We start from the raw sequence: 21021 nt of genomic DNA, 5'->3' as shown, positions 1-21021 counted from the left end.
TCCTCTAGGGCCTACTGGCTGGAGGTAGAACTGCCCCCCAAGGCATTTGGAGAGAGGGGCCTGGAACTCAGGAGAGTTATCTGAGTTGCAGAGAGAGATTTAGGGGGTGTTGGGCATGGATGAGCCCCTCCAGGGTGGGCATGGATGAGCCCCTCCATGGACAGGGAGGGTGCCCTGCAGGGGATCTTCCCTCAGGGGGTGTTGGAGGGAACTGGGTGTGTTGGGAACCTGCTGTAGGGGAGAAGAGGTTGAGAAATCTAGCCATCCAGCCAGGGTGTATCCAGTGTGGTCTCATGAAGCTTAAGCCAGGTATGTGCCTGATGAAAGCCACAAACAGAAGTCAAAGAGAGAAGATGCAGAGATAGAAAGGAAGAAGTTTCAGAAGATCAGTTGGTTACTTCCCTCCTGACATTTGTAATAACCCATAGAAAACGTGAGGAAAAAGTGCAAGAAGTGGGCTACTTGCCCTAGGCTGCTGAGAGGCCCAGTAAGATTGAGGTTGCTCTTGTCTCCCACACCCTGGGCCCTGGCTGGTCTTAGAGCTTGCTGTGGGCTCTGCCATGAGCCTGGCTCATACGCCGGGGAAGAGGTAGGAGTGCTTCCAGAGCACCATGCTAGGTACTTTGCACCATCACTGAGTTGTCTGGACAAACCTGTGAGGTAGTGTCATAACAGTTAAGTTCTTAGACCTTGAAGTCTGATGTCCAGGTCTGACACTCAGTCCCGCCCCCGCCACCCTCCACTTACTTAGCTTTGGTTACTTATCCTTTCTGCATCCCAGAGTATCTGCATCCCATACAGACATCTCTCTGTATGATTGAGGTGATAGTACTCACTTCTCTGGGCTCTTGTGAGGATTAAATGAATTGAATGACTAGTATCAGCTTAGTGCCTGGCCCATGGAAGGGCCCCGTCACTATGTGTTGTGGACCCATTCCTCATCCTCACTGCAGATCAGGAAACCCAGGCTCAGAGAGGATAAATGGCCTGCCCAAGGTTATCTTTCCAGAGCAAGTCTTTATGACCACTCCCCCACACTGACGAGGCCTTTCAGACCTGGAGCTAATCCTACCCAGAAAATGACCTATGGACTGCTCCACATAAGGTCAATAAATTTATGAAATGCAGACACCTCTTCCTGTGCAATAGTTTGGCTGGGTAGTAGCCAGCTAGGTTGTGTTAGCAGTGAGTGAGCACCTCATTCCCAGAGGAGATGTATGCTAGAGCTTAGGAGCCTCTTTGCTACCATTGAGTTGGAGTTTCTATACCCTCCCCTACCTTAGAAATAACTGCTTATGAGCCCCTGGCATTAGGGAGGCTACACTTCCTGGGCAAGAGGAAGCAGAGGCAACAATGATGGTCACCCTACCAAGCCAGCACTTCTAATATAAGAATGTGTTCCTGAGTTCTCTTTGATTATGTAGCTGTGATTTGTGAGATACATGGAATGGGACTGGGCACAGGACCAGCGCAAAGTGGTACTCAGCAAATAGTGCTCTTCAGGGGCGCCTAGGTGGCTCAGTTGGTTAAACATCTGCCTGGAGCTCAGATCATGATCTTGGGGTCCTGGGATTGAGCCTCACATCAGGCTCCCTGCTTGGGGGGGTTGAGGGGAGCCTGTTTCTCCCTCTCCCTCTGCCACTCCTCACCCCTGCTCATGCTCTCTCTCTCTCACTCTTTCTGTATATATCAAATAAATAAATAAAATCTTTTAAAAAAAAGTGTTCTTCATGACTACTATTTTCTTTTTAATAAGACTGCTACCCTTTTATTTGTGAGTGGGGAAAGAAAACTGGGAAGGGGAAGTGATGAGGCAAGGAGTCAGAGGCTCCATACAGTAGGATCATAATAATAACAAAGCCAAAGGAGCCAGAGACCAAATTTCAAAGTTAGGTATTGGGAATGCTGAGTTCTAATTTCTTCTGTCTTCTTAATTTAACAGATTCATTTTTCCTTCCATCAGTCAGCTGTATTTTGCATTAAAGTACAATCTTATTTCTTACTCTGAACCCAACTATGCCAAAAAACTGGATTTTGTTTTAAAAATGAATTTCAGGGGATCCCTGGGTGGCTCAGCAGTTTAGTGACTGCCTTAGGCCCAGGGCGTGATCCTGGAGTCCCGGGATCGAGTCCTGCATCGGGCTCCCTGCATGGAGCCTGCTTCTCCCTCCACCTGTGTCTCTGCCCCTATCTCTCTCTCTCTCTCTCTCTCTGTGTGTGTATGTGTCTCTCATGAATAAACAAATAAAATATTTTCTTTTTAAAAAAATAAAAATAAAATAATAAAAATGAATTTCAGATCAAATAATGGTTCTTTGAAAAGATCAACAAAATTGACAACCCTCTAGTCAGAACAAGAAAAGACATGAGACTCACATTGCTGAAGTCAGGCTCAAAAGTTGGAACATTACTACCAGCCTTACAGAAATCCAAAGATTATAAAGGGTACTGTGAACAATTCTGTGCCAACAGATTAGATAACATAGAGGACAAGGACAAATTCCTAGGAAGACGCAAATTACCAAAACTGATTCAAGAAGAAAGAGAAAATCTGAATAGACCTGTAACATTTAAAGTGATTGAATTAATAATAAAAATAACTACCCCCTACAAAAACAAAAACAAAAACAAAAAAAACCAAAAACCTGGGACCAGCTAACTTCATTGCTGAATTCTACCAGACATGTGAAGAAGAATTAATACCAATCCTTCACAAAATCTTCCCCCTAAAAAAAGAAGAGGGAATACTTCCCCATTCATTCTAGAAGGCCAATATTATCTTGATACCAAAACCAAACCAAAGTATTGTAAGAACCTGGAGTCTTCAGCTAGAATTTCCTTGTGTTGATCCATAACTCACCCCTTCACAGGACTCCCAGCAGTATGTGAGAATTTCAGTTTCAACTCTGCAGTTTGTTTGGGTCAAAACCTTGGCTTTCTTTCTTCTCTTGCAACCAAGGTTCTAGGTCTCTGGTATCAAAAGTTGATCCATGATCACACGGAAAAAAAAAAATCTAGTAGCTCTGTGTGGTGATGGATGTTAACTAGAGGTAGCATGGTGATCATTTTGCACTATGATGAATAAATATATTGCACACCTGAAATGAATATGTTATGCGTTAGTTATATCTCTTTTTTTTTTTTTTTTAAAGATTTTTTATTTATTTATTCATGATAGTCACAGAGAGAGAGAGAGAGAGGCAGAGACACAGGCAGAGGGAGAAGCAGGCTCCATGCACCGGGAGCCCGATGTGGGATTCGATCCCGGGTCTCCAGGATCGCGCCCTGGGCCAAAGGCAGGCGCCAAACCGCTGCGCCACCCAGGGATCCCGCGTTAGTCATATCTCAATGAAAAAGCAAATGGTTGACCCCAGAACAAACTCGTGTCCTAAGTCAACTTTCACAGCAATAATGCTACAAACACACATTTCAAAATTCAGTGTCGTATAATAAACATTTATTTCTCACACATCTGGATTCAGCTGATATAGGCTAGGTTCACCTGGTCTTGACTCCAAGCTGTTGCTAAGATCTAAGCCTGCTCTTCATATTTCTCATCTTCTGTGGACCAGCAGCTGCCTGAGGCGTGTTCTTCAAGGGGGCAAGCTCCATATGCAAGGACATTTTAAGGCTATGTTTACATCACATCTGCTAACATCCTTTTGGACAAAGCAAATCACATTGCCCTGCCCAAGCTGAGAGAGGAAGCACTCTGCTCCTGAGGAAGTGGTAGGAAAGGAGTGAATATTTGTGGAGGAGTGGTCTAATCTACGCATTCACCTTCTCACTTGAAGTTCACCTTTCCATGTTTAGTCCCTAAGAATTACCCTTCCTTTCCTGGGAATTTGGCTCAGTATTTTTGAGACATGTTTGATGTTTATCTAGCACCTAGGTGTTTGGGAAGCAAAACCAGGACTCCATCACCAATCTACAGACCTTCACATCCCTTTCTTTTTTGACCATACTGTTGCTGCCTTTTAAGTAAATGACCTCTTAGTGCATTATTTTTCAGACTGTTGACCACCATCACAGTAAGAAGTACATTTTATTTTATGGCTCAGAACACACATATATATAACTTACAAAATATTAACCCTTTCTAAGTGGGGTGCATTCTAATATTTTCCATTCAATATTTTAAATGCCGGTTACAGGGCATCCGAGTGGTGCAGTCGGTTAAGCCAAGTTCGTTCTTGGTTTCAGCTCAGGTCATGATCTCAGGGTCATAAGATCAAACCCCATGTTCGGCTCCATGTTTATGCAGAGTCTGTTTGAGATTCTTTCTACCTCTCCCTCTACCCCTCCTGCTTGCATGCATTTCTCTCTATCTCTCTTTGTCTTTCTGTCTCTCTAAAATAAATATTTAAAAAATGAAATAAAATAAATGCTGGTCATGATACTAAATTGATTTTACAGTGGTCAATGATTCACAACCTGCAGTTTGAAAAACACTGACCTAATGAACTCCTTAATCATTCCTCCTTATTAATTTTGGCATATGTCTACTTTTATCTGTTTGCAAAGGGAAAATAAACTCTGTTAAACTCTCCTTTCATCCAACTCATTATGAATTTCTCTGTGGTCTCTGGTCCTTGGCCAGCCATTGATACTGTCTAGTTCCTTCCTGCAAACCCAATATGTATTGAGCCTACACTCTGGGCATGTGTGGCCCAGTGCCAGGTACCAGCAGGCAGTAGGTTAGTGCCCAGCTCTTGAAGAAATGACTCCACTGTTCAGCCTAGATAAGTAGTTGGTCAAAGGGTAGTCTGTTGACAAAGTGCAGTAAAACTCCTTGGAGGCTAGGAGATGATGAATGAAGGCCTCAAGGAGAACAGATCTGAGTGAGCAAAGAAAGCAAGGGGAAAGAATCCAGGAAGGGTTTGGAACTTTCATCAGCAGAAGTAGGGAGCCACCGATGATTTCTGAACTAACTAGTTATAAAACCAGATGAAGGTTTCAGGAAAGTTAGTTTGGCAAGTCTGTTTGGCATTCGTTCAGCATGTGCCCTCCATGTCTCAGGCGCTGTGCTAGGCATTCAGAGTATTTTAGTGAACAAAACAGGCGAACATCCCGGCACTCACCAGAATTTATGCTCCAGCAGTGGGGCTGGGAGCAGGGGAATCAGGCTTGTATTGTTGTTTAGCAATATTGTGTGTGGTAGGTGGTAAGTATAGGGAGAAAATGAAAAGGAGAGAGTGAGAGGGTGGGGAGTGGCTCTGGGCTGCATCTGGCAGGGTTCCTGGAGCCTGGCAGACTGCTTGGGGTATGACAAGGGGGCAGGATGACAGCCTCATGCTCCTGTTTTCCTTTCAGAAACACGATGTCCAATATTCGGGGCAACAGGCAGGCCCAAGGAACAGGCCACGGACCTCCAGGGGAAGATCCTCCACTGAGTTCGGAACCTCAGAGGGCGGAGCAGCCCTTACCCTCTGACCCCAGCACTCCAGGTGAGCTCCACTCAGGTTTGGGCTGCCCTCAGAGACCCAGTAAACACCCTCTTTATCTTCCCCCAAAACCAACTTGTGCTTTTTTGTGTCCAACATGAAACTCTGCAGGTGACTCCTCCTGGTTTCCATGGGGCTAGTAGCAATGACTCCTTTCCTTATCAATATTATTGTGGTAAAATACACAATAATGTTATGTGTATAAAATGAAATTTACCATTTTGACCCATATGTACACAGTTCAGTGGGATAAAGCACCTTCACAGTGTTGTTCAACCATCGCCACCACCCGTCTCCAGATGATTCTTGAATAAATGAAAATATCTCTCACTTTTTTTTTCTTACTTTTTTTTTATTTATAAGGAAAGGATATAAAGATGCCTCTCTGGGGTAATTAAAATCAGATCTGCCTGAAGAAGCAGAGCAAGTGACCTTTAGCTGTCTACTCAGCTATTCCATAGCATTTTATTATTTCACAAAATTTGAGTGGCCCATACCGTCAGGGATGGTGGGCTTTTTTTTTTTTAATTGGCATGGGTGCCCTTAGGACATTCTGTAATCTGGAAACAGTTGTAAGAAAACTGGCTGAAACAGCACTGTGGGGTTGTCTGGCAACAAGGATCCCTGGGCTGTATAGAAGTGACTCCAGAAAAAGCACCTCTTTGAAGCAGCATCTGGTGAGGCCCCATGGATCACAGTGAACAGTGCAAGGGGGGATCAATACCCCATCAAATCAATAATAATAAAACCAGCACTCATATATACAGTTACTTTGTGCCTGGGCTAGTCTAAGCACTTTTTTCCCCTTGGTAACAATTTTATTAAGATATAATTCACATACCAAACAACTCACCATTTGAAGTATACAGTTCACCATAATCAATTTTAGAACATGCTTATTATCCTAAATTTTAGAACATGCTTATTATCCCAAAAAGAAACCTTGCATCCAGGGGCGCCTGGGTGGCTCAGTTGGTTAAGCATCTGCCTTCGGCTTAGGTCATGATCCCTATGTCTTGGAATCAAGCCCCACATCAGGCTTCCTGCTTAGCAAGGCGTCTGCTTCTCCTCCCTCTGTTCCTCCTCCCTGCTTGTTCTCTCTCTCTCTCTCTCTCTCTCTCTCTCTCTCTCTCTCAAATTTAAAAAAAAAAAGAAAAGAAACCTTGCATCCCTCCAGGTCTGGGCAACCACTGTTCGATTTTCTGTCTCTATGGATTTGCCTGTTCTGAATAGTTCATATAAATGGAATCCGCAATATCTGGTCCTTTAGGACTGACTGGCTCCAGTCACTGAACAGAATCTTCTCAAGTTTCTTTCACGACCACTAAGCACTTCACCTGCTTTGACCTCTTTAAGGGGTAGGTTCCATTGTTCTCATTTACCAAATCAGGGAATGGAGAACGGAGAAGTAGAGTGACTCACTCATGGCTGCATAGGGGTGCAGAACTAGGAATTAAGGTTCAGGCCAAGGCTTTAGAAAAAGCCTCATTTTCTAAAGCAGTGATTTTTTCACACTATGTTTTTATTGCCATGATACCTTTTATTGACCCCTCATAGATAAAATCTAATCTACAGTGCAGATCAAAGCAGACTTGAGGCAGGGGATGGGAGTCTGGGCTCCCCTCCATGACTCCTACCCTCTTCTCTGCCCAGTCAGGCCTGTGGCACACCCATGAAATCCTACAGCAATGACTAAAGACCACTCTCCTAGGCCTCATTTTCTCTGACTGTGGAATGGGTGCAATGATCCCTACCTTGCCTGCTCTCAGGGTTAGTGGAGAGTGGTCTCACCAGAGGGCCCAAGGGCTACAGGGAGCCCCCCCTGCACACACACACAGGGGCTCTTCTATACCTCGTGGCAGGAAAGAAAGAGGCATTGCTTTCCTCTGAGCTCTGCAGTCTGCAGTCCAGATTTCTGTTAAGTCTAGAACAAAATCATTCTGTTCTTGTACTCAACAAGGCCAAGGAGGTTCTGATTCCTGTTAACCTAGAGTAATTTCTTATCCATTCGGGATTGTTTGGCTGGCCCCAGAAGAAACATGCTAAATTATTCAAATCATCCTGTAAGCCCTGCCTGTCCCTTCACCTGGGATCCCATACCACATCCTTATTTTTAACACCCCAGTCCCAAAAGAATTGAGAATAGTTTATTAAAGCTAATAATAGCCTTTTTTAAAATATCAGGGGAAAATAAATGAGTAATTTGGGATAGGAAATTTAGGTAAGATCAAGATAAGATCCTACAGAATAGCTAAGAGTGGGCAGCAGATGTGGTGCTGAGCTGCTCAGTAGCCAAGGCAAAGAAAGAAATGCAAGCATTAGATTATTTCCAGCATCTGTAAGAATAAACATATATTTTCTTAGAAAAAGCAAAGCCCTAACTCTGGGAAATGAACTAGGGGTGGTGGAAGGGGAAGAGGGTGGGGGGTGGGGGTGAATGGGTGACGGGCACTGAAGGGGGCACTTGACGGGATGAGCACTGGGTGTTATTCTGTATGTTGGTAAATTGAACACCAATAAAAAATAAATTTATTAAAAAAAAAAAGAAAACCAAAGGAAAATTTTAAAACCTTAAAAAAAAAGAAAAGAAAAAGAAAAGCCTTTTCTAGGGCTGAGAGCTAAGGAAAATTTCTTCTGTTGGTACCTCATAATGGGCACAATGTGTATGCACATTGTGAATATAAACAAGATTCTTAAGGTCTTTTGACCATATAGTCAGGCCATTAAAATGTCTCTGGATGCAGGCTAATGGCAAATCCCTAAAGTATAGACTGAGGGCAGGGCAGGACAAGGCATCATGGATGAGTGAGTAATTCTGATGTTTAATTTGATTTAAGAATAAAATAAAATATTTGATTTAAAAATAAAATAAGAAATTCAGCAATGGTTGGCAAATGTTTCTTTTTTTTTTTTTTTAAATGTTTTCTATAAAGAGCCAGGTAGTAAATGTTGGGGGTGTTATGGCAACATATGGTCTCTGCTGCCAGTACTCAACTCTGCCCTTGTGGAGTGAAAGCAGCACAGACAATGCACAAACAAATGAATGTGGCTGTGTTCCAATAAAACTTGATTTACAAAAGCTGGCTGTGGGCTGGATTTGGCATGTGGGCCATTGGTTGCTGACCCTGGCTCTAGAGGAAATAGACTGTGCAGCCTGGAGACAGCCAACTGTGAGGAATGTGTGTCCTACCTTAGCTTGTAATAAGAGTCAAACAAGAGTTTGACTTGGTGTCTGGGGGGAGAATGCAGAGTTCAGATATTCCACACTCCTGTCTATGGACAAATCTCTATACTTTGAAAATCGCCAAGAGGGTAGGAGCTGAGATCCTGAAATAAGAAACAAGACATCCTGCTAGGACTAGTGCTTGAGATGGCCCCTGGCACACAGCAGCAGTGTGGTGTGAGATGCCTATGGCAGGCAGGGATCCGAGAGCTGGGGACAGGCACACTTTAAGGGATGGGCTGAAGGACCCAGCCAGGACAGTGTCAATATATATAGCCCAAGGGTTCTCAAAGTGTGATCCCCTACAAGCTAGGAGATTTTAGAAATGCAAATTTTCAAGTCCCACCCTAGGCCTACTGATGAAAAGCTCTGGGAATAGGGTCCCACAATCTGCATCTAACTAGGCCCTCCAGATGCTTCTGCAGCAAGCTCAATTTTGAGAACCACTGAGGCCCCCAGTCATAACCTCTGTGTTCCTCCTTTTGAGCAGGGAAAGATCCAGCGGATTCTCCGAAGCCTACACCCAAGTCCTCTCTGACCGCCAATCTCATTCAGAAAGCCAAGCGCCAGAACAACACCTTTCCGTTCTTTGCCGATGGACTCACACGGTCCCGAACTGCCCAGGAAAAGGTGCTGGCCTTGGAGCAGCAGGTTTTGATGCTCACCAAGGAGCTAAAGTCTCAGAAGGTGAGGTCTGGCCCCAGAGACCCTGGGCTCCAGTGCACCCGTCTGAGCCTGGAGCCCTTGAACAAACCAGATATGCAACGTTAGTCCTGGCTGGGCAGATGTAAAATCTCGGTCTTTATTAGCCAAACTACTGGTGGTGGGAAATGCTGTGCTATTGGTGACTGAAGGACATGTGGACACTCAGCCTAGGTGACGGACCCTCAGCCTAGGTGCCCTTCAAGGGCAGGGTCTCTGGGACCTACTTTGTGATTGCTCTTGGACTCCTCCTGGAGGACTATGCCTGGCCTGACCCCACCCTGAACATTTAGAGAAGGGGGCTCTAGATGCAGAGTCCTGGGAAGGGCCCCTGAAGGTACTGGCAGCTGGTAACAGTACAGATCACTGAAGGATTCATGGGACAGAGAAAGCAGGCAGGTCTGTGTAGCTCTGGGGCCCAGCCAGGCCCAACAAGGGACAATGATGAGGAAAATTTAGGCTCAATAGAGAAGCTAATTATAGCAGTTCAAAAAGGAGTTACATGGTCGTTATAGGACACAGATCACACACAAACACAGACATTACAATCATCCAAATACCATACAACCCAGAGAATAAATCATGTTCATGTTCTGGGGTAACTGTGAAGTAGTGAGAATCACATGGCAGGGAGGTGATGGGGACTGCAGCCCGGGGGCACAGTAAAAGTGGTTAAGTTAGCACAGTTGTTACTGAAAATCCCAACAGTGGTGCCCCATCATGCCCCCAAGGGTGGGCCCCACTGAGAAGACAGGCTTCTTTTCCTCTGAGGGGAAGGCCCACGTCTTCATGTTTGAGCTTTGGCTGCCCTCAGTCTTTTTCTGTTCTATCTCCCGCTCTCGCTCCTGGGGTGGTGGGGGCTAAGCTGTGTGTACTTCTGAATAGCCTCCCCCTTGTACATTTCTTCGCCTTTCTGCTGCTCTGTTTTTGAAGAAGATAGTCCAGAAAAGTGCTCTCCCTACCTGGTTTTGCCCCTTCCCTGTCTTTCTTGCCCATAAACAGACATTAGGGGAAGCAGCAGAGGCTTCCCTCCTAGTAGGTCAGGGGATACATTTAGTGAAGCAGCCTGTGATTGGAGTTCTCCAAGGAGGAGGCTCATTCGTTCATATGTTCTCACTTCAGTCATTTATTCACTGAGTCTTTATCGAGGGCCTGTGGTGTGCATGCAGTATTCTAGGCGCTGGGAACAGTGGGAAGAGACATGGGTCCTGTCCCTGCATGGCTTACATTTCATAGCAGAGACCAGCAGTGAACACACCAACGCCCACATACAGTGTTACAGCGTGTGAAGCCCCCTCTGATGCCACTTAGCAGCCCAGCTGTTTTTTCTCCCATCACCCCATCCCTGTGGTGGGGCTGCTGGTGCTCCTGAGTACCGAGAGGGCATCCAGCTGAGCTGGAGCAGCTGCTCCATCCCGGACCAGTACAGTGTAAGTCCCACACCAAACCTGGCCCGGGAAAGAAACCCGCCTCTCCTCTCACTACAGCTTCCCCTTCTTTCTAGGAAATCTGGGTGGCCTCCCCTGGCTTGGTTTTTGCTTCCAGAGTATCAGGAATTGTCAGATGAAAGAGAGGTCTGGGAGCCCTAGATTTCATTGAGGTTTGTCCCCAATGGCTGTGCTGCCCTGGAGGATGTGGCATTTTTTTTTTTTTTAAGATTTATTTATTTATTTATTCATGAGAGACAGAGAGAGAGAAGCAGAGACATAGAGGGAGAAGCCGGCTCCATGCAGGGAGCCTGATGCGGGACTTGATCCCCAGACCTGGGATCATGCCCTGAGCCAAAGGCAGATGCTCAACCTCTGAGCCACCCAGGGGTCCCCAGGATGTGGCATTCTTAATAAATAAAGACAAGCTCTTAGAGATGAGCAAGGTCTCCCCCGGCTGCTGAGAGCTCCCTGGCAAGTGGAGTGAAAACAAGTTACAGCTTATAGGACAGGCCTGCGTGTAGATTCATAAAACCCAGTGCCTGGCACCCAGCAGCCACCCACTGTGTAGGCTTTGATTGGTTTGGCTGTTACTGTGGCATTCCCTGCCCTCCTTGTTGATTCCTTCCAGCCTTATGATGCATGCCACACTCCTCTGAGGGACTCAGAAATATGGATGTGTGTGCTTAAGCATCCCCAAGAAGTGTGAAGCCTAGCAGTGATTGGCAGAGGTCACGTCTTTGTCCTGTATTAGGCGGGGGAAGCCACAGCCCTACTGACTCTGGCATTTTACCTCCAGCCTAGATACTAAAACCAAAGAGGGAAAGGAGAAAAGATGGACTCTTGGCCCAGAGGTAGGACAGAGGAGGCCTGCAAAACCTTGGGGTGCCCAGTGGTGCCCTAGATGTGTGGAAATGCTGATTGGAGGGCACCTGTCCCATCTGAGACCCTATGAATCCAGTTCCTCAGCTGGGCAAACAGTCCCCTGGACTTCCCTGCACCCACATCTATAAGATGCCTTCCTACATCTCTTTGGTGGGAGGTACTCTCTGCCTGAGGCTACAGGAGGACATGGGAGGTCTTGCCCTGGCTCAGCCACCCAAATGGTCATTGCTAATAGTCCTTTAAGAATTTGTATCTCAAACTCTGTTGGATGCTGTAGAGGGCACAGATGTACCTTGGGTCCCCGCCCTCAGGTAAGAGCAGATAAGAGCATATATAACCAATGTGAAGTGTGGCCGTAGCTCTGTGCTCAGGCTTTCCATGCATTATCTCTAATCCTCACAACAGTTACCAGCCCCCTTTTCCTGAGGAGCAAACTGAGGCTCTGAGAGATTCTGCATGCCCAGGCTCTCCCAGGAGCCAAGACTGGTTTCAGACTCTGGTCTGTCTGCTTCTCGAGTTTCTGCCCTTTTCACTGTGCCATGCTCAAGGAGCTCAGAGAAGGTGGCTGACTGGCTTGAGGTCACACAGCTGGAAGAGTCAGGACTGAGGCCCTGGCCTCTTTCCCCAGGTACAAGACTCATCCCAGCCCTACCGCCTCCTCTGTGGTCTCCATGTACAGCTCAGCATCAGACATTAGCATCGCAACTGCTCTTCAGAAAATACGAATACACTTGTGTCTGGTGTCATATTAAAACATAGGACCACTCCAGTACCCCCTAGGCCATTATATGTCCCAGGCCCTTGCAGTGCTGGTCCCCAAGAGATTTAGGCTCCTGGAATAGCACCAGATGGCTGCTTGGCCTGGTGACTCAGGCTCTCCAATTGACAAAATTGCACCCAGCCTGAAGGTTGTCTGCTCCAGCAGATGGAAGCCCATTGTTTGTAGTGATGTTGGCCATCTGTTGACTGATGGGAATGATGAACTCCTCCAGGTCCTATCTGGGGCCCACTTAGCTCACTCAGGGTAATTCGTTTAGGAAACTCATTGGGAGCAAGGTGCAGCCTCTTATTTCCCTAGAACCCCAGCCAGAGACCTCAATGTACACTCCCCTTTTCCAGAGTCCAGAGTACAAGGACTTCAGAGTGCAGGGAGGGAGGATCGAGAGGGGCCCTGGCTGCTTTCGCTTGGGGAGGGGCACTTGCCATACTTTCTCTCTTATCCTTGAAGTGGCTCTCCCAGGAGTAGAGCATGATCTCCAGTGTATATATGACAAAGCCAAAGTTCACTTTCCTGAAACACCCTCCTTAAATACCCCCTCTCGGACCTGGAATGGCAACCAAGGCCCCAGGGACTCTAGAGCTGGTGCTCCTTCACCTGCACCCTGTTGGTACCCAGCCTCACAGGGGTCAGTGGCCAATGTGCTGGACTCTCAGTCCAGTGCTCTTTTCCTAGCAATGTTGGGCCCATCCACCTTGATTTTAGTGAGTGAATAAAGTATCAGCTCTTTAATAAGATAAAGCATTAATTTTTAAAGGATGATTTGTTGGCTTTTAAAATTTTATCAACTATACTTCAATAGAAAAAAAAATATTTTTTTAATAAAATGACAACTTGTGGCCTGTTACCAAAATCTGAAATGGGCCAAACAATAACTTGATTAAGAAATATTAAAAAGACCACTGTTCAGCTCTCCTGTTTTCTAAGAATGGGTCCCAAAGCATTGCTTATAGTTGTAGGAATTAGAAACAAGCTGGATGTTCCTCCTTGAGGGTGGGACAAGGGAACTGTGGCACATCCAGAAAAGGAATACCCCCTGCACTGTTGCCAGTGATGGTGCTGCTTGGGGAGGTGCCATAGCATATCATAAGGCCCGAACAGCTTCAAAACAGCATGAAGCTTCCCTTTTCATTAAATTTAAAAAATATTTCTATATGCTGTGTAGGTACATTTTTGTGACTAATGTCCTCAGGTTCATCCATGTTGTAGCCTGTAACAGGATTTCCTTCCTTTTCCAGGCTGAATAATACTCCACTGTGTGTAGATGCCACGTTTTGTTCATCCATTCACCATCAGGGGACGGACATGTGGGTTGTTCCCATCTCTTGGGTGTTGTGAATAATGCTGCTATGAACGTGGGTTATTTCTATTTTTAAAGAAATTGAAAGAAGTGTTTCCATGCAAAATCTGTTAACCACACATCCCAGAGAAGTGGAAGACCCTCGATTAGGAGTTGGGGTCCTCTGTTATGGTGTGGGGATTCACCAGCTCCTTTTAGTCTTGTCTTCTTCCTTCTTTCTTGGGCTTTAGTGTCCTGCTGTGACAGCAAAGAGACCTGCCTGGGCAGGTGGTCTCCCCGGGCCTGCCAGCCGCCAGGTTTTCTGAATCTGACGTCCACTCGCACTTCTCATCTTGTGCTTCCTGCCCTGATTCTGTCCCTTCCCTGGTTCCTTTCTCCCTGTCCTCCTTCTGCAGCAGGGGCCCTGGGCTGGGAGGAGAGTAGGAAGGGGGAGGCAACTGGAAGTAATGAAATGGGCTTCAGATCTGACTCTCCCAAAGCTGGAGGAAAGATATCTGCCTGATGCTGAGCCTCAGACGAGTCTGCACAATAGTGTCTGCTGGTTATTTCGCCCGGGCAGTTTCCAAGGTCATCTCCGAAGCCCAGCTGAACCAGAAAATGGCCTCAGCTTCTCAGTTATCCTGGAGCCACAGGAATGGTGATCTCTCTCAGCAGAGCTTGAGAAGCTAGTTCATTCCAAACATTCCGGTTTACTTTGCAACAGCTCCCCACCCCACCTTCCGGCTGCACCCAAGAATGCCCACAGCCCCACACAGGCTCTTTCATTCCTTGAGGCCTTGCTGGAGCTGTTGACTCAGCACGAGGAAAGCCCTTCCAGCCCTTAACTCCTTCCTGCTACTTGACTGTCTCTGGCCCTTCTCATTCTTCATGGATCAGCTTCAATTGTTCTGCCCTTCTGTAGAATATACTGGTCTTCCCCCCACCTCCATCCCGGGTGGAAGTCATTGCTCTCTGCTCTGTATCCCCATCTACATACACCCTTGCTTCCCTCTTGCAGTAAATTACTCCATTACGGTAGTTCACTTTTGCTCCCACCAGCCTTGGTGGTTTTTGAAGATGAGAACTCTAAGTAATTCCCTCCTGGGCCCCCGCACCCAGCCTAGAGCCTGGCAGCAAGTGGAGCGTAAAGTTTGGATGGCCAGAGGGAAAGGAGAAAACTAGAAGAGGGACAGTCCGTGGTCCCCAGGTTTCAGAAGATGCATGCTAATTCAACCTTGCCATTCATTTCTCAAAGTCATGATTTAGAGCAGTTCTCTTCTAAAATGGAATCATTCTTGGGGCATCTGGATGGTTCGTCAGTTAAGCATCTCCCTTTGGCTTGGATCATGATCTCAGGGTCCTGGGATCAAACCCCACTTTCGGCTCCCTGCTGAGCAGGGAGCTTGCTTCTCCCTCTCCTTCTGTGTATGCGCGCTCTCTCTGTGTCTCAAATAAATAAATAAAACATGTAAAACTGGGATCCTTGGGTGGCGCAGCGGTTTAGCACCTGCCTTTGGCCCAGGGCGCGATCCTGGAAACCCGGGATCGAATCCCACGTCGGGCTCCCGGTGCATGGAGCCTGCTTCTCCTTCTGCCTGTGTTTCTGCCTCTCTCTCTCTCTCTCTCTCTCTCTGACTATCATAAATAAATAAAAATTTTAAAAAAACATTTAAAACAAAACAAAAACAAAATGGAATCATTCTTAGCAATAACCCTATCCAGCTGATTCATTTAGTTGAATACTTTGGTGTGAATACAGGTAACATGTCTCTGGGAAACCATGTTCTCAGTCATGGAGCATAGCAATGACCCAGAAAAGGAATATTGAGATTAATGAGTAAGGTCCGCCACAGGAGCCTGGAAGAAGAGCCACAGCAGTGTGCCATCTGCTGCCTTCATTACTGACCGAGCACAGGCTGGGGATGATCTGGGATTGAAGGCCACTCTGTTCAGCGGGGATTCAGTTTTCCCATCTCTGAAAGGGACATGTAGGGTATAGGCTCAGCTGCTGTAACAAACAAGCCTCTGAGTACTCTGGCCTAAAACACTCTGGAACTTTCTTTCTCTCCTACCTTCTCATGGAAGAATCCAGAGGTTAAGTGAGCAGTTCTGAGCCAGTAGCGCCATTGCTGTCCTCAGCATACACCCTCTGCTTAGGAGCCCAAAGTGGCTGCTCCAGGTCTTGCCATTTCCCAGCCAGGAGGAAGGGCACCCCGCACTAGAGGAGCATGTGGGTGGTGGTGGCTTTAAAGATAGGACCCAGAAGCTACCCACATAATTTCTCCTATCCCACTTAGGCAGAATATTGTCATTAGGCTACACCCCACTGGAAGCCTGGTTGGGAGATGTGGCCTTCAGCTGGGGAACCATGTGTCCAGGTAAAACTTGGTTGAACAGAAAAAGAGAAACTGAGATGGCCCAGAGGCTGATGCTAGCCACCCCTCAGGGCTGTTAGGAGAGTGGGTGATAGCAGATGCCCAGGCTCCTGCCCCTCCCAGGCCTTCCCCGAGTTCATGGAGTTCACAAGATGCTTCTTTCCCCCTTCTCCCCCAGGAGCTGGTCAGGATCCTACACAAGGCGCTAGAAGCCGCCCAGCAGGAGAAGAGGGCGACCAGCGCGTACCTGGCCTCGGCAGGAGAAAAGGACCGGCTGGAGCTGGTGCGGCACAAGGTGCGACAGATCGCAGAGCTGGGCCGGCAGCTAGAGGCCCTGGAGCAGGAGCGGGACAGCCTGGTGCAGACAGCCAGCCTGCGGGAGCAGCAGGTGCAGGAGCTGCAGCAGCACGTGCAGCTGCTCATGGACAAGAACCAGGCCAAGCAGCAGGTCATCTGTAAGCTCTCCGAGAAGGTCACCCAGGACTTCACGCACCCTCCTACCCAGCCGCCCGTGCCCCCGGGGGCTGCCGACAGGGACCTCCTGAGCCAGCAGGAGAAGATGGAGCAGCTGAAGGTAGGGGCCCCGCCCTCCAGGCCCCTGGCCCTTGGAGAGGGCACTGCTCTTGGCCCTGGGGGTTTCCTAGGTGAAGCAGGGAGAACCCTTACGACCGGAATATTCCTGCTGGAAGTATTGCTACACATGTCTCACTGTCTTAACCAGAAGGTCCAGTGCAATTTGTCTTTTCCTGATATCAGTGGCTGGAGAGGGAAGGTGTGTCTACAGTATGATTAGAGGTGGAAGAGCACAAGATGAGGTCAGGACTCCCAAGTACCAGACCAGCTCGGTGCCACACTGATGCCCCTGAGAGTCCCCGAGGTGCCCGGCAGCCTCCCCCAGCACACAGTCCAGGGAATGCGTGGCTGGCTGTGACTTGCTCGTAACCATGGCAGTCTCCTCTGTGACACTGTCTGCGGTGTGGCGGCCACCGCCCTACATGCCCTGTTCCCATCATCTCATCTGATGCTCCACCAGCCCTGTGAGGCTGTCACTTGTGCGTTCCCCACTGTGTGCAGGAAGGCCGAGGCCGAGAAAGGGGTGTGGGTGGAGCAGCCCAGGGAACTCGAACTCTCTGACCCGTGTCTGCTCCGCTGCCTTCCAGTTTCTTTGGGCCTTCCCACTACTGCCACCATCCCTGCCTCCCCCGTGCCCAGTCTCGTGGCTCTCACCTGGGGAGGCTGTGCCCTCCCACAGAGACCAATTACAGCTTGGGGAACAGGAATGTAATTTTAAGTGTGATGCCTGCCGTGGATGGCAGTGTCCTCTCTAAGACGTGGGGACAGGAGCCGCCAAACCACCTGGAGGCCTGAGGCTGGGGATCAGGGCTCATAACCCCCACAGTCCTTAAAGGCAGCTGTATAACCAGGGCCAGTCCTGCCCCAAACCCCGTCACGCGCAGCTGTACTTGTAGATATACGTACGTGGCACAGGGAGCTCCTGTGCTGGAAGAGGGGAAGCAGAAGCAAAAAAGAGAACTCCAAAAGCTTTTGAGAGCCCAGTGGGCAGTTGTGGTACAGTGACCCCTGCCCCAGCTGTGAAGTCGAGGAGACCTGTGTTTGGATCCAGGCTCTGCCTCTTACTAGCTGGGTGACCTCCAGCAAGGTCCCTCACCTCTCTATAAAAACAGCCTCACTGTTGCTACTCACAGGGTTGATAGGGGGGTAAAGGAAGATGACATCAAACCCAGGTTCTGTTCCCTTTCCTTCAATATGAAAAACCACATACCCAGTCTTTGAATCTTTTCCCTTTAAAATCAGATTCTTTTGAGTTCAAAATGAAAAACTAAATCCTTTCAAATGCAGATGGAGCTAGCTTTAGAAAGCTCTCTGGGGCTGGAAAATTGCTTTCATCAGATTGCTTCCCTACCCTCCTCTGCCCTGCCCAAAGTCTTCTCTCTGTGCCCATCCTGCTGGAATCCATAATTGAAGACCCCATAGAGCAGCTGGGGGCCGGGGCAGGGGGGGAGGGCGGGTTGGGAGTGTGGAGGCAGGGGGTGGTGTAGAGAAATAGATCTTTTGGGTGCCTCTAGACTGCCCCCAGGAGCTGACTGGAAGCATGGACTCACCGTAGGAGACCAAGTGTGCCTCTGGATTTGCATGTTCAGGAATTTATCAGTAAGCCCAGATAGGAGGGGGCTCCCATCAACCTAACATACCGTGACAGCTGATCCTCAGAGGCCCAGTGTTGGTGCCAAAGAGAATTACATGTGCTAGAGTTCCTCATTTATTAGCCTTTAGGTGTCTGCTCTAGAAAAATAGAAGACTCAACAAAAATCCATTGTCTTTGAGTTTGGGGACAGAGCATGTTCACATCTCCCACTTGCCCTGGGATGGAGGGCATGCAACTTTAAGTAAATGCCCCTTTGTTGAAGCTGCCATTTTGAGAACAGAATCATTGACCTCTTGAATATTGGATCTGGGCAGAGTTGGTGATAGCATTTCTGACATTTTTCTGGCAGGGACAGCTGACCCCGGAACAGGGGAAAGGACTGGTCCAGGGTCCCACAGCACAAGCAGCAGGGTTGAAGCTAGACCACGGGTCTCACCACAGCCCTTCCACTGCCTTCCCCACTAGCACCATGGCTGGTCCACGTGGCGTTTCCCCAAGAGAATTCCCAGGCTCCTGACCCCCATGAAGGCAGGCAGGCAGACTCTCTTCTTCCTATCTCTTTCTCCAGTTGTGTTTTCCTCCTTTGCTTACTGGTCACTGTCTGGTGGGTTTCTTGTCTCTGAGCTCTCTCTTTTTCCTCCCTACAGTTCTGAGCTGCGGAGAACACTCAAGGTAGGGCGATGAGCTGAATGGGGGGTGCTGCCCAGACGCCACCCCCTCCCGCCCCCATGGCTGCCCCAAAGGGGTGCTCACACCCACCCTCGCCATCTGGGCTGGAGGCAGGGTGGCCCAGGCAACATGTCCAAAGCCTGGGAACTGCCAGGGAGTGTCTTTGGGGCCTGGGATGAGGACAAAGGGATGGTAACAGAGGCTGAACTGAGTGGCGGTGTAGAGGTGATATAGAGCAGTGGACTCCACTGATGTGCTTTCACCCAGCGATAGTTTTTGATTCCTGCTGTGGACTGAACACACCTGGGTTTGGATCCAGCCTCTTGTGTTCTAGGCACGTGACTGAGGAGTTTCCTCATCTGTAAAATGGGATTGATGGTACTTTAATACATAGCCCACAACATTAGGAAGATAAATTCCACATAATTGTGTGAGGGAGACGGGTCTGGCACATAGTAGGAACTCAGGCAACTGGTAACTCTCTTCCTCCCTTGCCTGGAAGTTTTTATATTTTCCCAGGTATTTGGGAAGAACACACACAGCAGCCATGGGAAATTTCCCTGTTTCATATAGCTGTGTGACCTCAGACAACATACTTGTCCTTTCAGAGCCTCTGAGATCCCACCTGAGTTACTTTCCAAGCTGCTAGGGAGATTGAATGGAGTGACATGCTCAGCACGGGTTGGGGGCACAAGGGTAATGGTGTATGGAGCCCGCTCAGCTTTTGTGTTCATGAATCTGTGAATGTCCAGACACCAAAACAGATGACTGTCACAGAAAGGGGGAGTGGTCCTGGAAAATCCTGATATTCACAGGAGGTTGGTCCTCGTACTGCAAACATGAGGATTTGCACCAAGCTCACCACGCTTCCATATGAGGATAAGAAAGTGGGGGTTGTGGAGAGGAAGTGGGCAGACACTTGTGCAGAGGAGCAGCTGGCACCCCCTGGCCGCATTTCTGAGAAAAAGGAGCCGAGTTTGATCTAGGATAGACATGTGGGAGAGTAGAAGGAAGTCTGCACTGAGGAGTTGGAACTACCTGTGTTCAGGCCAGACGGAGAGCAGAGAGCAAACTCAGCCTGAGTGCACAAAAGCCTTGCAGCCCGGGCACTGTGAGGGATACAAAAGCAGGGGTGGCCAGGACAGGAGACACCACAGAGAGAGTGGAGAGTGGAGTGGTGAGAGGCCATGTGATGAAGTCAGCCTGGGGCTTTTATTTTTAGCTAAGGAGCCATAGGAGCATGTGGCCCTCCCACTGGGTCAACCATCTAGGCAGAAGGCAGCAGACCCTGCGTATGAATTGGAGCTTCTGGGCTGGGAAGGATCTTGGCCAAAATGCAGCCCCCCACCCCCACCCCAGGGAGGATGTGAGCTGTACATACGTACGTGACCCATCCCTGATAATGAGGTGCCACAGGCATCTCTGGTGTGGTGCTCTTAGTTTCCAAATAAATCAGGCCCTAGCCAAGGTCATGCCTGCAATAGTGTCTCTCACATGCACTTACAGCCCAGTACATTTCTTGAGTAGTGGGAGCAAAAGGGCTTGAGTTTTGGCTAGTGAATGTCCTAGAATTGCTAGGTATAGTTGTGAGCATGCATTGTCCATTACTTCTGTAACATCCATCCCAGTAAAATGAAGGTTCAGAGCCAGTGCTGTGGCTGCTCCTTTCTGAGGCTCAGGCCCCTGTTTGAGCCTCCTCAGTGCTTGGCCAGCTTCTCCTCAAATGCCCCAGCAGCAGGATCTCACTCTGTCTACTGAACAGCATGCAAAAAGAAAACTCTAGGTGCACAGATGCATATCACAGCATTATTCATAACCAAAACCAACTGAAAATACTCAGGGCCCAAGTAAAAAATAACAGGAGAATGATTATAATTAAGGTACAGTAAATTCACCCAACAGAATAGTCATCAGACGTTAAAAATGATCATTGGAAAGCTTATGTAACATAGAGAAGTGTGGTTGACCCTTGAACAACACGGGTGTGAACTGCACGGGTCTGCTTATAGGTAGATTTTTTTCTGATAAACACAATATAGTAATGTCAGTGTATTTTTTCTTCTTAATGATTT

At 48.0% G+C, this 21021-nt stretch overlaps 1 protein-coding gene across 1 annotated transcript in view; it reads left to right on the top strand.

Moving 5' to 3' along the window:
- The window catches only part of TBC1D2 (TBC1 domain family member 2), a 50834-nt gene that overhangs the window by 13939 nt on the left and 15874 nt on the right, over positions 1-21021 (top strand). The window contains 3 exon segments of the mRNA XM_038552915.1: positions 5314-5447; positions 9158-9354; positions 16292-16687. Coding sequence (XP_038408843.1) covers positions 5314-5447; positions 9158-9354; positions 16292-16687 — 727 coding nt within the window.

Source organism: Canis lupus, chromosome 11 (assembly GCF_011100685.1).
Source record: "Canis lupus familiaris isolate Mischka breed German Shepherd chromosome 11, alternate assembly UU_Cfam_GSD_1.0, whole genome shotgun sequence".
Classification (NCBI taxonomy): domain Eukaryota; kingdom Metazoa; phylum Chordata; class Mammalia; order Carnivora; family Canidae; genus Canis; species Canis lupus.
This window is presented reverse-complemented; position numbering and strand designations above follow the sequence as displayed.